Source organism: Sitophilus oryzae, unplaced genomic scaffold (assembly GCF_002938485.1).
Source record: "Sitophilus oryzae breed Bouriz unplaced genomic scaffold, Soryzae_2.0 scaffold_1576_pilon_pilon, whole genome shotgun sequence".
NCBI lineage: Eukaryota > Metazoa > Arthropoda > Insecta > Coleoptera > Curculionidae > Sitophilus > Sitophilus oryzae.
In genome coordinates this window covers 9,459,495-9,481,647 of record NW_022146254.1, presented here as the reverse complement: position 1 = coordinate 9,481,647, position 22,153 = coordinate 9,459,495, and the positions used below count along the sequence as shown (strand labels likewise).

The following is a 22,153-nucleotide window of genomic DNA, read 5'->3' as shown; positions in this document are numbered from 1 at the left end:
GAGGGCTACTGATACCGGGTTATAAAAATAAGGTAATTAAGGGCTTATTTTTTCGTATTTTTTATAATTTTGCTAATATCCTCGGTTTGAAAAAAGATATCAAGATGCGGGTTTCACTGACTTTTTAAGCTTTTATTGCTCTTTACGATCAGATAAAATTACATATACCATCGCATTTAATTTTTTTGAAAAAACGCGCAATGTTTTTTTAAATTGTAAGACAGCGCCCCCTATCGTCTACGTTCAAAAGCTTATTATTATTATTTTTACACTATAGTATAGAGTAAAGAACGCTCTTTTAAACGAGCCCTCGTTTGTTGAATTCTGATCATCCAGTCCGGAGTTATTAATATTTAAATAAAAACAAATCTAACCTTCCCCCACCACTTTATTTTAGCAGATAGGGAAAAATGGTTCTAACAAAAAAAATCCGAAATTTACTGAAGATTATGAAGCTATTATTTATAGTACCTCTTATCTAGGCAAAATTTTGTAAAAATGCCATTTTCTTATTTTCCATAATAGTTACGCTCTCTAGCGGCCGTTCTACAAACTTGAAAATAATTTTCAGCAATTACTCATAGCCTATTTAGTTAAGAATTTTTTTTTCGTAGGCTCTACGGTTAATACTTTCCGAGATACAGCCGAGAGCTATATTCTTAGTGGGACACCCTGTACAGTCATTCGATTCAATCCGAACCTCAACGTGTAGTGGCAGTTTCGATATTTCAACGGAGATGAAATCTGCGATCTTTCAACATGCTGAATATTTTTAACAGCAACTCTGTATACATGCTATACAGTTCCCTCCAAATCTGTGGTGTGTTCAGTTAAAAATATTCAGCATGATGAAAGATTGTATGTACCCACCAAATTTCTAAGAAAAAAATATTCCTTCTTTAGTCTTTGAATAAATAAAAAAAACAGCATAATATTTCAAAATATATTTTATTTTATGACATATACATAGACAAATAAAAAAACAGATAGATACAGGAGTCGATACACATATAAAAATAATTTCTGTACAATATCTATTCAAATCAGAAGAAAAAATTATAAAAATATGTATATAATAGTATATTAGTAATATCACAAGGTTTGTTATTATTATTATTTATATTGTTCAGTTTGAATTGTATTGGTTATTTTTCTTTATGCAGGTACATTTATTTTATTCGATCTATAGATACAACTAATGTTATCACCCAATTTAAGTACAGAAAAATACAGTGTGACCTAGTAGAAAACAAAGTTACAATAGGCTAAAAAATAAGTAATTACTGAAGTTCTTAAGAATAAAATATGATTTAAACATCTTCTACGACGTCCTTTTTTATTAGATCACACGGTACCTCTATAATTATAAGTAGAATTTGTAAAAAAAACCATGTATAAAAAATATATACAGAAAAAATATAGATTCTAAGACCGTAACTTGTATTTATTAATTAAAATAAACACTTTAGGTTGATAAAAAACACCAAAATTATCAACTATTATTTTTTTCGAGCGGTTCATTTATTTCTGGTTCATTTTTCACTAAAACCTTCAATTCTTTACCTTGTTCCTCCTCTTTGCCTAATTGGCGTGGTTCAAGTCTTTTTCTAAAATTCAACAACCACACGAGCATAACAGCCATCATTGACGATGAAAGACTGAAAGTCCACAATGTTCCGAATTCCTCGTAGATGTATGTGACGAAAACTGGACCCATGACTCTGGAAAAGCATCCAGAACCCACCAGCAGTCCCATCCACACACCCTAAAGTAAATATAAATATACAGGGTGGTTCACTAATGACATCTAAGAAAAATATTTGATATGAATGTACCATTACAGTTGAGGGTTACTTAGAAAACGTAGGTATAGGTTAATGATTTCTGAAAATTCGACTTTTCAAGTGGAGAAAGATACGTCAAAATATTTTTCAATACCGTTTGATAGACAGTTATCCCGTGGTCTAAAAGGAATTTTTAAGAATGTCAATTATAAACTTGTGTATAGTGCTAATAATAAATTACAACAATTATTAGGTAATCCAAAGGATAAAACACCTCCACTGGAAAGGTCGGGTATTTATGAAATTTCTTGTAAAGATTGTAATCAGAAATATGTTGAGCAAACTAGAAGATCAATATTAACTAGATTTGAAGAACATTTAGCTCAGATAAGATATGGTAGACCGGATAAATCTTGCGTTGCCGAACATATTGTTGATAAAGAACATTGTATAGATCTTAATAATTTGAAATTAATAACAAGTCTCATATTACAGGTAATTAGATGCATATGAAAGCATCAGAATTAATAAATGTAAAGATAGTATGAACAGAGACAACGGTCCAATTCCTTCAAGTTCTTTGTTCCTACTACTCTTGTAGCGGAAATCTAACTGTTACGCTCGGTGGGCTCGGACTTGGCTGGCTAGATCTTGCCACGCCCACTCGGTGCCCACTGAGCGATAAACGCTCCAATTGTAGATTGTATTTTAGTTCTAATCATCTGCTGATGATGCTAACATGGTTAGCGAAACGCGCGTCCAGTGTAAAAGTAAAAGTGTTTTGGTGTATTGTGGTGATTTAGTGTTTTATTTTGATGAATGTATGTTCTAAACATCTTAACTTTTGGCATGGTAAAATTTTCTAAAAATTCCTAAAAAAAACTTGATGAAAAAAGATGATGAATTTTTTTAAAGAAATTTTTATATCTGATCCCACGTCGAACATGTCTAACCAACATTCCATAAGCGGTAAAAGGTATTTAAAACTGGACTACACGGTGGCCACGCCAAATACACTTCCATCGTGTTTTTTCAGCAGTAACACAATTAAATGTATTAAACATTTCAAAAACCAACTGATTTACCTGTGGTCTGGATCCCAAAACCTTAGAAAATAAGGTTTGTATTAGGGTGACACCAATAGGGTACCCTAGGACTGTGAGAACATAACCAAAGATGAACTGGAAATACGTCATTGCTGGAACCCAGCTGCACCATTCTTGGGTGGATGGACATCCCAAAAGATCCTCTCCACAGTCCAGAGTCATTTGGCGAATAGCAGTCTCATTTGTAGGGATTGTAGAATTCAGTTCCAAAGACCTGTAAATTTCATATAATTTTACATAATTTTCTTTAAAAATAGCAATTTTCTTAAATGTTAATTTTAAGTATACCGCGTGTTCAAATTCTCAAAACTATGGAGCAAAAAAAAGAACAAAATAATACTGTCAAGGTGTATGTGGCGCTAAACTGTATTACTGGTTGCAAAACGTAACCGCAACGTGCATTGAGGAACCTGGCGAATTCGCCAGAAAGTAAAAGAATATTACAGAATTCTTTAGAACGTTCCAGAAACACTCGCCAGGGAAAGGCCCGCGCTTGGCAGTTGGACCAGTTGGAAGTTTGATAATACCGCGTTTTAAATTTTGAATTAATTGGCGACGGTGCCAGTACCGTTACAGTAACAGTAGCTGCATAAATTGTGTTAAATTAGTATAAATTGTGTGTACAGAGTGAGAGAAAAATAAATCCGTTAAATATTTTATCGTGAGTTTAAATTAGTGGACCCACGGAATCCGTAACAATATTATACAAGTTTATATAAAACAATAATTTACCTGTTATACCCTCGCAACACTTGATTTAAGGCTTCACGGTCCAGAACTTTGTCCAGAGAAGTATTCTTCAAGTGTTGATCACAAAAAATCGTCAAGTTTAACTTAAAATCTACATCGTATCTTTTAGGAGGATCACCACTGTATGGTATACAAGCCTAAAAATATCATTTTTACATCAAATTAACAGAAAGAATAATGTTTTAAATAAAAACAAACCAAATTTGATACAAGGACTGTTAAAAATCCGATCCAAATCATTAGCTTTACTTCTGAAAATCTTTTAGACAAAGGTGCAACAGAAGCAAAGGTTATGATGGAACATAGAGCACCAATGGACATAACCATGCCCATGTACCATAGTGATTGTTTCTTGGACCAGCCTAACTGGTCCATTGTTAAGGGAGTACCTGTAAAAAAAAATTTTGTAACAACAAATCATAATAAAATCATAATAAAAATGAATATCGAACAAAAGAGTTAGCATGGTGTGTTACGCTGATGATGCAGCCATTATCGACACAGGACGATATGCAGACAGCTTCATAATTTCTATCGAGTAATAGTTTAGTCATTGGTGATTTTTGCTTGGAAAAAAGTCCGGAAGTTTTGCAACTTTGCAGGTTTATAGGTTTTGGGGTCCCTAGAATTTTTTTTTAGAATTTAGAATGAGTGGGAGGGGGGTTAATCACTTCAACCTTACAGATCCATTGTGTCCCCCTTTCTTGAATCATAACTCATCATACAGTCCCAGGGCTTTGACAAAAGCCAGTATCTGGGACGGTTTTATAGAGGGTAGTTCTCCATCTCCAATATCAGTCGTACCAAAATTCATGGCACGAATGGTTGTCGTCTCGGCGCACTCAGTGATGAGGTGTACTGGTGTTTCACCATCTCCCCACAGAATCTGCATTAGCCGTTTCTTCTTAGTTTCAATCTACTGAGGTGTTCATTGAGGAGACAGTGTCCTGTTAAAAACCCCGTGACAATCCGAAGATTGTTCTTACTCAGACCCAGGAAGATCTGTGATTTTTCTTGATCATAAGCCCTCAGAAACTTCTTTTTGGGGTCCCTAACTAAAATCCATAAAATGCACATTTCCAAAGATGCCGCGGGCGCACAGTGCTTCGAACATATGCTCTAGAGGACAAAAATGCAAAACTTCTCTTTTATTGTAGGCAATTTATTCAACCTAGGTTTATTTGACACAAATAATAAGTACTCTCATTGTACTAAATGATGATGTTCTTAGTCCCACGTTTATGAAAAAGAATCTTATAAATAATAAAAATGTTGGAGCTGTATTCCATCTAAGGAAATAATAATTTATAGTATGAAAACGGTGTAAGTATTAAATAAATCCCTGTGATAAAAAAGAATTGAAATAACATTAGAACATGATTCCTACAATATATGCCTAATATAAGATAAAAATGTTTTTCTTTAATGAAAAAGAAACATTAATGTTATATTTAATTAAAAAAAAACTTAAAATACTATAAATTTACTTTAGGACAACAAAATGCATAGAAAGTAACTACTCTGATTCAGAAGAATCACTGCTGACAGAATCTTCCAAATTTATAGTATCCAAATCACAGGTAGATGAAGTATCCTCACATATAAGATATTTCTGTACACCATTTTCTAATATGTTACTTTTTCACGTTGTTACTGTTCTTTTTGTTGGTATGAGGGGTTCGGATGTTAATAGTTACCTCTTTAATAGACCATATCCATATATTATTTTTTTCTTTTCTTGGGTATGAGGTTTTATAATAAATTGAAAGATGGAAACTTTTTTATGCGACGTTTTGCTCCAACATGGGCTTTTTCAGGCACAAGTGGTGTCTCATTCACATGTGGAAGGTTCATCAATATCTAATAAAGAACACATTTTTTGAAATACAAATAATTTTGAGTTCTTGTCCTTATGATGAAGCCAAGTATTAACCAGATCGGCATTGTTTATCAATTTTACTCCATCTGAAAAGTATTATAAAATAAAGTTCGTCGCAAGCAGACGCAGGTGAACTATACAAAATTAAAAGTGTATGAATATGACAACAAAAATATTCAATAAATACGATATGTTTTGATATGTTTTTTTTAAATGCCTTTTTGAAGTTTGAAAACGTAAAATTTTTATACCCATTTAAGAATCATCTTAAAAAATAAATAAAAAATAAACAATCACGAACTTGTTTAGAAATAAATTTAAAGTACATACCTTGTTTAACAATATCCACAGTGGCTTTCAATTAAGTACGTACCGTTTAACTCCATAATATACAGAACTACTATGAATTTTATTCTTTTCACTGATAAGATAATGATCGCAAAATTTATTTTTAGTGAAAATATTTGCTAACAAAAAACGCTGTTTATGAAAAATTATATACAGGATGGTTGAACATTGCTATAAGTATAAAATTACATATTCAGATATTGACAATATTGAAGAAATTAAACTAAAACTAGTTTTAGTGAACACTAATCGACATATGATTTCGGAAAATCGACTATACATAATATATCATATATTTTACGCAAAATTGTAAAATTTCCAGGGATTTTGTGCCTAAACGGTTGACTTGGCGAAAATGTTCATAAAACCTTTTTTATAGGAAATTTTATTCTCTTTAATTTTGCTCTCTTCCAATTTTTGCGAAAAACACATAGTTTTCGAGATATTTACAAAATACCGATTTTGGGGCGGCAAGTCTGGAAATGTGCATTTTATGGATTTTAGTTAGGAACCCCAAAACCTATGAACCTACAAAGTTTCAAAACTTCCGGACTTTTTTCCAAGCAGGCCCCTTTTTTGATCCCCAATGACTGAACTACATAATTCCTGGATTTGAAACTAAAAGAATATTCTTTGTTTATTTCAACTTCTCTTTTGGTAACAAACCTAACGTCTCCAGCAACATAAAATTGAAAACCATGACAAAGAACGCTACTATCAAAGTCCACGCAGCAAAATAGTCAGGTTTTGGTCCTTTCCAGCTGTTTTTATCTTCATCCAAATTCTGTTTTTGTTTGGCTTCTTTCATAGAGATCATGTGCTCTTTGAACACGTGTGGCATGAAGAAATATATGTTTAAAACAGCCAATAATACATTAATCCATCCTAAAAAATTACTAACTTTGAGAAAAAATAAAGGTACTTGAAGAACAAGTTGTTACCAGTAGCTGTATACATGTTTAAACGAAGTTTCTGTGGAATAATCCAGACTCCTTCATCTCCAAGTGGTACTACAGCTGATTGGACTGCAGGTCCAACGACAAAACCTAGTACTTGAGCTAGGGAGATCATCGATACAGCTTTGGTTCTTTCTGAATGTTTTGTAGCGGCTGATAGGTATGATCGGCATGCTGCTATGTTAGCTAGATCAAGAAAAAATCTACTGTAGACATATTTTAATATACAGGATGGTCGGAACCGTATTCCGGAAACTTCGGCAGCATATTCTGCAGATAAAAATAAGTAAAAAAGTTCGTATAAATGTATGTCCTAAAATGCTTAGTTTGGGAGATACAGGGTGTAGAAGTTTCAATTTTATTTCGATTTTTTCCAAATAATATCTGAAGTAACCCCTACAAATAGGAGTCATATAGACATCAAAATCAAATTTCTCATATCAAAAAACTCCTAGACACCAATTTTCATCCAAATATTGACGTTACTTCAAAAATTATTTGGAAAAAAGCGAAATAAAAATGAAACGTCTACACCCTGTATTTCCGAAACTATACATTTTAGGACATACATTTATACGAACTTTTTTACTTATTTTTATATGTAGAATATGCTGCCAAAGTTTCCGGAATACAGTTCGGACCACCCTATGTAAAAAAGATATCATACAATGTTTTGATAATACGATCAAAATTAATATAAAAACTACAAAAGTCTACTAAATAAAGTAAATATAGACAACTTTATATAAAGTTGAAATAAAATCTGTCGCACTAGATAATACATAACAGCGACAGTTGTCTGTCATAGTAATTCATTGGTAAATAGTATTTTCCATAGACTTAAAATAAAATATAGACTGAGCATCTCATTCATAAATAGCTGGAACATGCGGTCAGACAATATCTTGTTATTGTTGTGTTATTGTTTTAGGTTATAACGAGTGCGACACGAGCGATAAATAGGTTGTCTCTGTCGTAACGGTCGTTCCCTGACGACTCTGCCGAGAAACACAACACTGTCTTTGGTTTCTCAAGTACACCTGAACTCTCCGTCTCATAGCCGGGTAATTTTTTATTTTAATGAAGCTATAATTAAATTAAAAATATATCGTATTTAAACTTTTATATTTTATTAAGATTTAGGACAGGTTTTTAAATAAAAGTTTAGAAAAACGTCTTAGAGTCCAAAAAGGATAAAAATAATAAAATACACGTTATAGAAGAAATTTTATAATCGAAATTACGTAATTTTTGAAATTAATAATAAATTATTAATTTTAGTCAAACATTTACAACCCCTAATATTAATCAAAACAGGATCTATTCCACAGATATAATAGAATCGGCGACAGGGAGAGAAAAAAAAAATATGATTGTTGTAATTTTTTCTCTGGTTAAGTGATGTCTTTATGTATAATGTAAATTAGAGAACACATAAATCTGTTCCATTAAAGCAAGGAAGATGATAGGAAGTGGATAAAATGAAAACTACATTTATTTAACTCGGTACTGTCTTTATTATACCGGGTGCGTCCCAAAAGTGGCTCATCCCCATAATTTTTTTTATATTTTCAAATAAAAAAAACAAGATTTAGCATGTTAGTATATGACATAAATTAGGATTGATTGACGCATTCAATTGTTTTTGGTCACTTCCTGTTTCACCGGAAATGACTATAACTTTTAATTTTTAAACGGCACCCTCGGTATATTTCTACTTTATTCGATAGAAAATGACACTCTGAATAGAATGACATATAATATGTCAACTTTTGACATTTTCGCATATGGTTTAATTGTAATTGTAACACGCGGTTCATAACGACAATTTGACTCGAAATACCAAGTGTGTGGTATCAATATATTCATAAAAAAATGCTTTTTTCGAAATATGCTAATGAGTCACCCTTGTTCCATTTGAAAAAATTGACATATGTATGATAAAAATACGATTTGTACATCTTTTAACCGGCCTAGACAAGACACGAAACCTATTAGACGATCAAAACTATTTTTCCAAGGCTCCTTGATTAAAACTTAGTGTTTTTAACAACACCATGGCACCCTGGATTGAAATTTAAAATAGGATATGTTTTTAAGCGACAATGTCAAAAGTTGACATATGATATGTCATTCTATTCAGAGTGTCATTTTTATCGAATAAAGTAGCAATATACCGAGGGTGCCTTTAAAAATCAAAAGATGTAATCATTTCGGTGAAACAGGAAGAGACCAAAAACAATTGAATACGTCCAATAAATCCTAATTTATGTCATATCCCTACTAACATACAAATCTGTTTTTTTTTTATCTGAAAAATAAAAAGTTATAGGGGTGAGCCACTTTTGAGACGACCCGGTATATTAAAAAATATTGTTTCATAATGTAATATCATTTTAAAATTCTTGTATGTTATTTTAGATTCTGAAGATAATTTTAGAATAAACCGGAATATATTTTTAATAAAAACATTATTAATTATTAACAGGGTTATAATTATGATTTTGTTACAATGTAAGTAAGTAAATAATGTAATGTAAGAGAAAAAATTCAGATTTTACATTTTACTAAAATATTATCTAAATAAGCGCCTTTCTACAACAACGCCACTGACTCCCAATGGGTAAATTGAGAGTTGCCTACCGGTCAAAAGTCGTTTCAAGACTTAAATGGATTATTTAAGTCAAATTTCTTGCAAATTTGGCACTGGCGAACCATATTTTATAGTTCTTGAACAGAAAAAGTCAATAAAATAAACACTTAAGCACTACAAGCTAAGAAAATGCGTTAATACAGCCGGGGAGATAGCGGCAACAAAGCTTTACCGCACACGTGCGACACGTACTACAAGGTAATAAATGAATGAATAGGCTCCCTCGCCTCTAATCGGTGTTGTCATATTGTAAAGAACTTATCCTTTTTAAACAGTATCCGACTTATAATTTAGTAGTATAAGGACTATTTAATACATCTCTGGAATATTAAAACCTACTTTTTAAACTGTAGTATTAATATCTCAATATATGTGTATAACAAGAAAAAAAATATTGATAATATTAAAGACGTGACAACATAGGCTGGATGAGGAAGGCTCGGTCGACTGTACCCAGAAGTAAACATGTGTACAAAAAAGGTTGTTTGTCCGCGTTGAGATGTAAATAGTGTAGTCTATATTTTATTTTAAGTCTATGGTATTTTCACTGTCATTTTTTGGATGTCATCTGTCAAAATCTTCGCTGATTGGTTGGACAGATTCTAGTCGACTTCTTACAGCCTTCTGAATATAATTTTCGAGGTATTTTTTGTGCACCCTGTATAATATTATTTCGATTACTATAAAAAATTTAATAGAGAAAAACTTTGTTTAAAGGCGGACTCCGACGACTCGTGTACTTGGCAAACATTTTTTATTGACATATAGGGCCCGCCCATAGTGCGTCATGGCTCCTATAATAAATAACTAAGAAATTTTGTATAGATGCCCCCACGCATTATTGTCGGACTCTGTATACCAGTAACAAATGTTTGCCAAGTATAGACGAGTCGTGTGAGCGTGCCATAAGAGACATGTTTCAAACACAAACAAAACAAAATATTTTTCTATGAAACGTTAAATTCCTGACATAAAGAAATGCATCGCCCGGTATATTTTCTAAATAAATTCCTCTTTATGGGTTTAAACCATAAAATCGAAGATATAACTACGTCCTACATCTTTGTAGATTAGTTAATGCAAGAATGAATCACAAAATATTTAATCGTGGTTTTAAAATGAATTCTAGATAAATAAATGCATGAATGTCATAAATGTAAACAATGTTTATGTTCTTATTTTATATTTAGAATAGAAATATAATTTAATTCCCTTTCTAAGAAAAAAATAAAGGTTGTTCTAATACCCAAGCGTTATTTAATTTAAAAATGAAATAATTTTGAAAATTTAATAATAAAATTAACAAAACTATATCCTTGACAGAATTACATTTTAATAATTGTAATATACATAAAGATAACGATGTTAATAAAAAGTTGGTAGGCAGTTCTTTTAGTTTCAAAGTAAAGGAATTTTTCCAATTTTTTTTATCTCAAAAACTGCAACTTTGACTGATTTTGATGTTATTACAAATTTTGTTGCAAATATTATTCCTAATCTTAAATTGAAAACCGCGTTTCGCTAGCTACTGTAATTTTGGAGTTACGATTTTTTAAAATTTTTAACCCCCTCCCATATCCCCATACCAACCCCCACCCCCACCAAAAACTAATGGCCAGATTCTAGTTCTACTGCCACAGTATTTTTGTGCCAAATTTGGTTAAAATAGGTTTAGCGGTTTTAGAGTAATCGTGTTACAGACGGGCAGACGGTCAGACAGACAGACAGACACCATGAAACTATTTTGTATTTAGGTCATTTATGACCCAAATAACTCATTTTGAGTGAAATTAAAAAAAAACTTTTTTTTTGTCGATCTTAATAGCCTACCATACCTGTTGGTATGGTCAGCTAATAAAATAAATATACATAATATAGAAAAATGTAAACAAAAATATCAAAATACGATTATTTAAAAAAAAATGTGATAAGTATTTAAATAAATTTTAAGTAATTTAGTGTATTTTTTAAGCATGTAGTACAATTAATGGCTGTGTTATATGTATGTACAGGGTGGGTCAAATTCGACGCTTTTAAATGGAAACGCCCTTTTCTATAGGAGATAGACGAAAACCAATATCGGTGTCTGGAGCTCAATTTTCATCAAAAACATGATGGTGAAAACCGCACATCAATATCTGTTACCGTTTCGGAGTTACGGGGTGTTTTTCAAAAATGTGCATTTTTAACAAATCGCTGTAACTTTTTTGCTATGGAAAATTTTGTATTTCTATGAAAACATTTCCAAAGCACTTTTTTACGTAGAATTTAATAGTTTAAGTATAATTTTTTTAAAACTAATACTTTAAGAGTTATCAATAGAGAAATTGATTTTTTATTTGGGACACCCTCTATATTTTTAATTAACTGAAAAGAATTTAAAATTACCTTTCCAAAAATATAGCACACTTGATATTTTGTTATAATCCTCTTCGAAATACGGAATTTTTAAAAGTTCACCACTTTTAACTAGTAGGGTTTGGACCCCTTATTGATGATATGCCCTTAATGGAACTCCAAAAAAAATATTTTTCCAGCAAGACGACGCACCGCCTCTGAATGCTGAAGTTATCAGCAAATTTTTCCAGCCAATTTCAAGAATAATTGAATAGCTAACCAAAATCCCAGCCATTGGCCTTCGAGGCCGCCTGACTTAGTGCCCATGGATCTAATCCTATGGATATATTTGCGGAAGAATAAAGGTTCTTTGTTCTTCCGTTGCAGAGACATGAATGTCAATGTAATCGCTTGTTTTATAGATTATAGAAAATCCTTTGACTGCGTTAACCATCAAAAACTTATAGAAGTCCTCAAAACAACCGGAATAGATAGAGAAGAAATTCGATTGATTACAAATCTCTACTGGCAGCAAAACGCAGTGGTTAAAATTGAAGGAACATCGTCAGAAGAAATCACGATTAAACGAGGTGTAAGACAGGGCTGTGTGCTGTCACCGCTCTTATTTAATATATATTCAGAGGCTATCTTCAAAGAAGCTCTAGAAGGAATCGAATGTGGAATTAAGATTAACGGGAAAGTGATCAATAATATCAGGTATGCCGACGATACAGTTGTGCTGGCCGAGAATGAACAAGATTTGCAGAGGCTAATGAATGAATTAGTTCGGCATAGTGAAAACTGCGGTCTCCTCATAAATACCACAAAAACGAAGGTTCTTGCATTCACCAAAACACCTGTGCAGATTCACCTGGATATCAACGGTGACCCAGTAGAGCAAGTGTCTTCATACAAGTATTTGGGGTGTATTGTAAATGATCAATGCGACCCGAAGAAAGAAATTAGAAGCCGCATAGAACAGGCTAGAAAAACATTTATAAATATGAGACAATTTTTCACAAGGTCAGATTTGAGTTTGGAGCTACGGGTACGCATGGTCAGATGCTACATTTTTTCAGTTCTCCTGTACGGGTGTGAGAGTTGGACTCTTGACATATCGTTAGAAAAAAAACTAGATGCCTTCGAAATGTATATTTACCGCCGTATATTAAGAATATCATGGGTCCAAAGAGTTTCAAATGTGGAGGTTCTTAATCGAATGAGAAAACAGAAAGAACTCATGCTTACCATCAAAGAAAGAAAAACACGCTACATAGGCCACATAATGAGGGGTAAAAAGTATGAACTTCTCAGATTAATAATTGAAAGCAAAGTCCAGGGCAAAAGATCTATCGGCAGACGCCAGAATTCCTGGCTAAAGGACATTCGTAGATGGTTTGGTTGCTCATCAATCGACATATTTCGTATGGCTGTATCTAGAATGACGTTAGCTATTTGGATCGCCAACCTTCGAAAGGAGACGGCGTCGTAAGAAGAAGACGATTCTTCCGTATAATCTAGACAAGAATTAGAAATACTTAGCAGTTATGAGAGAGTATCTTTCACCCCCACTGAGTTAATGAATTCTGCGAGAAATGTTCAAAAACTGCCCCGTCTGTCCATAACATAAGACGGTTGATATGTCGAACACCTGTAGCAAAATCTCATGTTTTGGTTTGCTATTTATTTTTATTGTTATTAGATATAATTTAAATGCGTGATGTTGGTTAAATATATTTTAAATTGTTATAAAATTCTGCATCTCTCATAGCAAATAATATTATTTTCGTTTTAATTGATGCTCACAGCTAGAATTTTTTTGCATTACAGCCGGTGCCCTTCAAAGCCTACTTATTTAAAGCGGGCGAATTTTTATATACTCTATATCTCAAAGAGGAATCAAGCAAAATATCAAGTGTGTTATATTTTTAGAAAGGTAATTTTAAATTCTTTTCAATAAATTAAAAATATATAGGGTGTCCCATATAAAAAATCAAGTTTTCTGTTGATAATTCTTAAATTATTAATTTTAAAAAAATTATACTTAAACCATTAAATTCTACGTAAAAAGGTGCTTTGGAAATGTTTTCATAGAAATACAAAATTTTCCATAGCAAAAAAGTTACAGTGATTTGTTAAAAATGCACATTTTTTAAAAACATCCCGTAACTCCGAAACGGTAACAGATATTGATGTGATGTTTTTACCATCATGTTTTTGATAAAAATTGAGCTCCAGACACCGATATTAGTTTTCGTCTATCTGCTATAGAAAAGGGTGTTTCCATTTAAAAGCGTCGAATTTGACCCACCCTGTACAGATTTCAGGGTTCACTATTAATATTACCGAAATATTTATTACAGTTGAGGGTTGGAACCTTTGGTGTTAAACAGCAAAATAAAAACACTAAATCACCACAATACACCAAAACACTTTTACTTTTACACTGGACGCGCGTTTCGCTAGTTTATAATCATCTGCTGATGATGCTAACATGGTTAGCGAAACGCGCGTCCAGTGTAAAAGTAAAAGTGTTTTGGTGTATTGTGGTGATTTAGTGTTTTTATTTTACCGAAATATTTACAAAATATCTATTTGACTTACCAGAACTTACACCTACTAAAAATCGGCACCAAAACATCCAGTGTTTGACATAGTGGTCGAATATCTCCAGGCAAGAATACACGGCGCTGGCAAAAGAAAATAACAGCAAAGAAACAATGAGAGGTCCTCTGATAGAACCCAATTTATTAGTCCACCATCCAACCAAGGGCGAAAATAACATTTGTGCAAATGGATTTGCGGCTACTATGAAACCCATGAACTCTTTACCGGCAGATGGGTCTAACTAAAAAAATATCACACAGAGAATTCAGATAATTACGCTAAGTTTTGTTTACCACTGTATATCATCGCCGACCTGAACATAGGAAAACCCATGTAAATTTTAAAAATGATGGTAAAAGTTTCATATTTTGTTTTAGAGATATAAACTTATTTGAAACTTTTTAAAGAACTCTTTAAAATGAAATGTCTCGCTTGGGTAAAAAATGTAAATGTAAAAAATGTACTGCCAAAATATAATTTTACTGCCAAGCGACTGGCAATAACTCCTATATGGAAAATGTACAGAAAATAAATCGTTTTAGAGCCTGTATAGACTATTTCTTCCATAATACAACTTTCTTTAATTATATAATTCATAATTTTAAATTATTTTTGACACGCATAAATAAGTAAATAAAATAAATAAATAAATGTTTATTTACGGACTTGCCAATTTTTACAAAAAAAAACAGAAAAAAAGAGAAAATACAACAAACATAAAAATAATGGAAAACTCAACAATCAATAATCAACAGCAGCGCACAGCACCAATATAAATTAAAAATTAAAGTTAATCTTAGATTTAACTAAAGAAAAACAATTATTTGCTTTCATAAGTTTTAAATAAAAAAGTTCTTCATTCTATTTTACAAAAAAATTATTTGATTTTGAAATTTCAGTTTTTAAAATTTACATGGGATTTCCTATGTTCAGGTAGACGAAGCAACAGAGAGTATACAGGGTGTCCCAGGCTGAGCGTGCATCAGAGAACTACAATATCTAGATCGGAGATTTTTTGCACAGCCAATTCATCAGTTTTTCATCAAACATGAACTATCTGTGAGCATATTTTAGTTGCGATCTGAGAGATTTCGGTTTTTGACAAAATCGACAGGGGGGTGCCGAGGAATGTTTTCGAAAAATTTTGGGAAATCGATTTTGATTATTTCGTAATATGTTGTAGCGCTGAATGTATACTTTTTTGTATACAAAAACGGTATCGTTATTGAGATTCACACCTTTTGTTTCAGAGATATTTGGTGTTAAATGTTTCGAAAAACAGAAAACGATCTAGCCTGGGACACCATGTATATTTTTAATACGCACCTTATCCAGGTAAGGCCATACACCGGTCATTACAATACTGAACCCCAGAGACATCAAAAACATAGTAAAATATATCACATAAATTGACCTCCATCGTTCCTTGTATTCCTGATAAGTCTCTAAACTGTCGTCGAATATTTCCGTTCTATTTTTGGCACCGGATTTGAACATTTTCCTGATTTTTCCTATCCAACTCATCCTGGGCGCTCAGAATCACTCTAAAACACGCGAAACTTTCTGAATTCCCCTCGTAAAGCGCGGTTTATTCAAGATTACATCAGGACGAGACGACGAAAAACGTCGATGTCTGAGTTTGTACTGTAATACTTGTTCAAATTTACTTTAAAATCGTTTTAAGTTGAAATTATACAGTTTTCTGTATGGTCCATAGGTCGTTTCCTATTACTAGGTCTAATATTAAAAGACAATAACATAGTTAGTGTGTAGTTAAACAGTGAAACAGAAAATAATGACAATTAAGTAGGCTGCGCGGGTAATTTATTATGATAAGGCTTAATTTAATTATGATACTAAACCGTGTATACAGGGTGTCCCAGGCTGAGCGTGCGTTAGAAGTTTCTAGAGAACTACAACATCTAGCTCGGAGATTTTTTGCACATCATTGTGTAACAAGGAGATCTGCCGATTAAAAATATTTTCAATATGGCGGCACTTCCGGAAATACCGTAAGTTGACAGTAACTCTCTTATTTTAAATGGATACCCCTATTTTTTATTATATATTTAAATTCTCTATAAAATTTTATGAATTTTTATATGAAACACTCTATACCTAGCATCTTTGAATAAGAAGACTAAGAAAGGAGCATATCAAAAATCTTAGGTACACCGCGATGGGCCTCAAATATGGCCGACTTAAATTCCGGTTTATCAGTGTCGTTCTAATTTTATTTAAAAATGTAAAACTATGATGTAGGGTAGACGTGGGGTAGACTCAATAATTTGTTGTTTTATTTTACGTTGTGAATAAAGTAGGATTTATAAACTCACAGTTGGATTTGGCTTTGGCGTTGGCGCCGCCGCCCAATTCTTAAAACTGTATATTACCATAAGAGCATTTATAAACACGGTTGGCGTTGGCTTTGGCGCCCGGTTGCCGTCGGACTTGAATTATGTTTAACTTTTTACCGTTCGCGGCGGTTCGCCGTCCGTAGCACCACGTAGCAAATGACGTTACAGCCAATAGAATAGTAAAGAGGGATCACGTGATGCTTTGTTTACATCTAGTTTTGAAGTATGGGAATTCCAAATTTTCCCAATAACCCTAATAGGGTAATTTCATCAAGACCGTTACTTTCAAATCCATAATTAAAATCTCGAACAAAAACCAAAACTTTAAACACTTTCGTCTCTAAAAACGCACTATAGACTCTGCTACTCTCAAGTAAAAAGTAAACAAAAATGTAAGGTTAGATCTGCCCAAAACGGCCAAAGCCAACTGTTAACCGTCGAGTTTATAAATGCGATTTTGCGGCGCTACGAACGGTCGACGGCAACTCCAACGCCAACGCCAAATCCAAAGCCAACTGTAGAGTTTATAAATCGACCTTAACTTTTTACCGTTCGCGGCGGTTCGCCGTCCGTAGCACCACGTAGCAAATGACGTTACAGCCAATAGAATAGTAAAGAGGGATCACGTGATGCTTTGTTTACATCTAGTTTTGAAGTATGGGAATTCCAAATTTTCTCAATAACCCTAATAGGGTAATTTCATCAAGACCATTACTTTCCAAATCCATAATTAAAAATCTCGAACAAAAAACCAAAACTTTAAACACTTTCGTCTCTAAAAACGCACTATAGACTCTGCTACTCTCAAGTAAAAAGTAAACAAAAATGTAAGGTTAGATCTGCCCAAAACGGCCAAAGCCAACTGTTAACCGTCGAGTTTATAAATGCGATTTTGCGGCGCTACGAACGGTCGACGGCAACTCCAACGCCAACGCCAAATCCAAAGCCAACTGTAGAGTTTATAAATCGACCTTAACTTTTTACCGTTCGCGGCGGTTCGCCGTCCGTAGCACCACGTAGCAAATGACGTTACAGCCAATAGAATAGTAAAGAGGGATCACGTGATGCTTTGTTTACATCTAGTTTTGAAGTATGGGAATTCCAAATTTTCTCAATAACCCTAATAGGGTAATTTCATCAAGACCATTACTTTCCAAATCCATAATTAAAAATCTCGAACAAAAAACCAAAACTTTAAACACTTTCGTCTCTAAAAACGCACTATAGACTCTGCTACTCTCAAGTAAAAAGTAAACAAAAATGTAAGGTTAGATCTGCCCAAAACGGCCAAAGCCAACTGTTAACCGTCGAGTTTATAAATGCGATTTTGCGGCGCTACGAACGGTCGACGGCAACTCCAACGCCAACGCCAAATCCAAAGCCAACTGTAGAGTTTATAAATCGACCTTATAAATGTTGGTAGTTATTAAAATTGTTATAAAAATATATAATTCTAATAAAAATAGATAAGTTATAATAAGTATTTATTAACACAAACATCCGATACGCTACTGAAGCAGGTAAGTCAAGTTAACGTATCTAAATTCTTTGACATCTAATCTTTGACAAGTAATAAATAAAAGCTAAAATGCAAGAAAAATATATAATTTAGTTAATTTAAGTGAATTTCATAAATGATCGGTTTACTACACGTATGTATATTATATAGTCACTTACTAGCGAAAAGTTGTTCCATTATTTCACTCAATTTTTGCCGAGATCTACCGCACGCTACACAACCAACTATTTTAGAGTCTTTTTCGATAAATCGCGATAGTGTCACTGTTAATTTAAGTTCTGCCACAATTTCCATCTAGATTTACTACCTTTATACAACTATCAGTAGTTGAATAAATAATAAATAACATAAAATAAGCTCCGTAAAGACTGACAAATCCACAAAATTTCAAATCAAATTCAAATGTGTCAAATGAATCGTCAAACAGAACTGTCAAGGATCCCCACCCTAGAGAGCTTTTATGGTGGCTTTTCCGCCCACCATGCATGAATACATGGATAGCATTATGCTCCTTCCTTAGTCTTCTTATTCAAAGCCTAGCATTAAACGTTTTAGAGAAAAAAAATATTTAAAATTTTTGGAGGAAAAAAACTGCCTGTCAAAAAAAACTGTATAGCCTAAACGTCAAATTTAGACAACCAAAAAGTAGAGAGGCAACAAAGCAATGAGATTTTTGAATGTCCGGAGTGCGGTAGGCAGATAACATCACGTATCGGGCTTTTCAGTCACAGAAAAGCTCATGAAAGAAAACGTCTTGCGTGACCATCTTCTTTATGTGTGTCGAATACTCGTCCGCGAGTAACGGCTGTATGTATGTATGTATGTATGATAAATTCCATAGCGGCTATGTGTTCTTCCTTAAGGTGCTCTCCCAGGAAACAGAGGGGTTCAAGAAATTCGCGGCAAAATGCATTGGTTTAAGAGCCATACGTTTTCTATTTTGTAAGGCGGAGAAGCATTCTTTTTCTTCTGATTTAAGAATGGGCATACTTGATACACTTTCGTTAAATTTTTGGTCAATGTCTTGAATTTTGAAAAGAAATTTCTTGCAAAATTCGGATTTTTGCGAATATTCGCGATCTTGGGACCGAATATTTCGGAAATTTCTGAAATTTCCTGCAAAATTCGAATGGAAATATTCGCTACCAACATCACTAGTTTTTACTACCACTTGCTTTTGGTAAATCCTAGGTTTTACCGCATTTCGGACCATTTACAGTAAAATACATATTCCTACACCTAAATTAAATCGTTTTTAAGTTATTATTTAAGATTTAGTTTTAAAGCGTATATTTTTTTGTTTTTTTATTGATGGTTTGACACTTAATGTCAAAGGAAGCTAGATAAAATCAAGAAACAAACAGGTTTTTGCAACTTAATCTTAAATAACATAAAAACGATTTATTTTAGGTATAGGATCATGTATAATAAAAAAGTAACGAATTAAAACACCTTTTTACTGGTGAAATAAAAAAAGTGGGTTTCCATTTGAAAAAAATAACTTATGTGATTATTTTTTAATCTCTCAATTTCATTAAAGCTACGATCAATATTGTATAACATTCAAACAATTTAATTTTTGAAATAGATAGCCACATGAATTCTCTTTATGTCACAATAACCGTGGTAACCACTAAATTTGTCGTTTAGGCTCTTTGAATAAGAAGACTAAGGAAGGAGCATAATGCTATCCATGTATTCATGCATGGTGGGCGGAAAAGCCACCATAAAAGCTCTCTAGGGTGGGGATCTTGACAGTTCTGTTTGACGATTCATTTGACACATTTGAATTTGATTTGAAATTTTGTGGATTTGTCAGTCTTTACGGAGCTTATTTTATGTTATTTATTATTTATTCTACTACTGATAGTTGTATAAAGGTAGTAAATCTAGATGGAAATTGTGGCAGAACTTAAATTAACAGTGACACTATCGCGATTTATCGAAAAAGACTTTAAAATAGTTGGTTGTGTAGCGTGCGGTAGATATCGGCAAAAATTGAGTTAAATAATGGAACAACTTTTCGCTAGTAAGTGACTATATAATATACATACGTGTAGTAAACCGATCATTTATGAAATTCACTTAAATTAACTAAATCATATATTTTTCTTGCATTTTAGCTTTTATTTATTACTTGTCAAAGATTAGATGTCAAAGAATTTAGATACGTCAATTTGACTTACCTGCTTCAGTAGCGTATCGGATGTTTGTGTTAATAAATACTTATTATAACTTATCTATTTTTATTAGAATTATATATTTTTATAACAATTTTAATAACTACCAACATTTATTCACAACGTAAAATAAAACAACAAATTATTGCCCCACGTCTACCCTACATCATAGTTTTAGATTTTTTAAATAAAATTAGAACGACACTGATAAACCGGAATTTAAGTCGGCCATATTTGAGGCCCATCGCGGTGTACCTAAGATTTTTGATATGCTCCTTCCTTAGTCTTCTTATTCAAAGTTTAGGCTATACAAATTTTTTTTTGACAGGCAGTTTTTTTCTTCCAAAAATTTTAAATATTTTTTTTCGCAAAAACGGTTAATGTTAGGTATAGAGTGTGTAATATCAAAATTCATAAAATTTTACAGAGAATTTAAGTATGTAATAAAAAATGGGGGTCCCCATTTAAAATAAGAAAGTTGCTGTCAACTTCCGGTATTTCCGGAAGTGCCGCCATATTGAAAATATTCTTAATTGATAGATCTCATTGTGAAACAATGATGTGTGAAAAATCTCCGATCTTGATCTTGTAGTTCTCTAGAACCTTCTAATGCACGCTCAGCCTGGGACACCCTGTATACAGGGTGGTCCGCATTGTATTCAGGAAACTTCGTCAGTATAGTCTATAGATAAAAATAAGTAAAAAATTCATATAAACTGATGTCCAAAAATGCTGCGTTTCGGAGATACAGGGTGTAGAAGTTTCATCTTTATTGGGATTTTTTCAAAGTAATTTCTGGTGGGTAAAAAACGGTGGTAAAATGTGTATTTTTTCACTCAGTAGACATGTAGGTGGTGCCCCCTACAAGTAGGAGTCATATTGACATCGAAATCAAATTTCTCATGTCAAAAAACATCCAGACATCAATTTTCATCCAAATATCTGCATTATTTCAGAAGTTATTTGGAAAAACGCGAAATAAAAATGAAACTTTTACACCCTGTATCCCCAAAACTAAGCATTATAGAACAAAAATTTATACGAACTATTTTACTTATTTTTATCGGCAGAATATGTTTCCCGAATACATTTCGGACCACCCTGTATATACAATCCAAATAAAATAAAATGTTTGTCTAAAAATACATGCAAATCTATTCTGCGTTAATTTTTTTAACAATAAAAAAAAGCGAGACGCAAATTTTGCGAAATCGTTTGCCAATAAAACGATTCAAAAATAGACGGGCGCGTTCCACTTAGAATTGTTTTAAATTTCAAATAATTATAACTAGTTCTCTTACCCTTGCGAAATAAACTTAAATTAAAATAACACTTTAACATAATGCTTGCCTAACTGTTGCACTGTACGGTTTAATTTAACTTTTTCCAAATAATGCCTTCAAGGTAGACTTTGCCTGTGACAAAAAGCACATCTTTTTTAATAACTGTTCGGATAAACGTACTCTGGAACTCGATCTCCTTCACAAAGAACCCAAATCAAAATACCATTGACACAAAACATATGATGGACCAAACAAACCGACACTTTCTATTCAATGACCGATTATATGAAACCTTGAGCGACTTTCTGTAAACTGTTGTATATTTGGTTGCCTAGAGTGCATATCTAATCTAAATAAAACTTTTTTTGTATATTTATTTAAATTACTTGCAATA

At 32.8% G+C, this 22,153-nt stretch overlaps 1 protein-coding gene across 3 annotated transcripts; it reads right to left on the bottom strand.

Moving 5' to 3' along the window:
* Positions 1-932: 932 nt before the first annotated feature.
* LOC115879154 (major facilitator superfamily domain-containing protein 8) lies at positions 933-22,082 on the bottom strand. 3 transcript variants are annotated; one of them, XM_030895832.1, is made up of 9 exons: positions 21,778-22,082; positions 15,747-15,964; positions 14,418-14,661; positions 6,809-7,009; positions 6,534-6,752; positions 3,839-4,029; positions 3,623-3,777; positions 2,870-3,104; positions 933-1,765 (listed from the first exon to the last, which is right to left on the bottom strand). In XM_030895832.1, the coding sequence occupies exons 2-9, from the start codon at positions 15,942-15,944 to the stop codon at positions 1,493-1,495; spliced, it is 1,716 nt and encodes a 571-aa protein (XP_030751692.1). In that variant the 5' UTR covers positions 15,945-15,964; positions 21,778-22,082; the 3' UTR covers positions 933-1,492. The 3 variants fall into 3 exon arrangements, with proteins under 3 accessions (XP_030751692.1, XP_030751693.1, XP_030751694.1); XM_030895833.1 differs by lacking the exon at positions 21,778-22,082 and adding an exon at positions 16,023-16,292; XM_030895834.1 differs by lacking the exon at positions 15,747-15,964.
* Between the last annotated feature and the right edge of the window lie 71 nt (positions 22,083-22,153).

What these genes read in the sequence shown, in the direction of transcription:
- LOC115879154 (XM_030895832.1), bottom strand. Translation starts at nt 15,944, where the DNA reads ATGAGTTGGATAGGAAAAATCAGGAAAATGTTCAAATCCGGTGCCAAA. An exon ending in TTTAGTAGGTGTAAGTTCTG is followed by an intron (nt 7,010 to 14,417) that starts GTAAGTCAAATA and finishes TTCTTGATCTAG; the next exon opens with CTAACATAGCAGCATGCCGA. An exon ending in GTGTTGCGAGGGTATAACAG is followed by an intron (nt 3,105 to 3,622) that starts GTAAATTATTGT and finishes TGAAATTTACAG; the next exon opens with GTCTTTGGAACTGAATTCTA.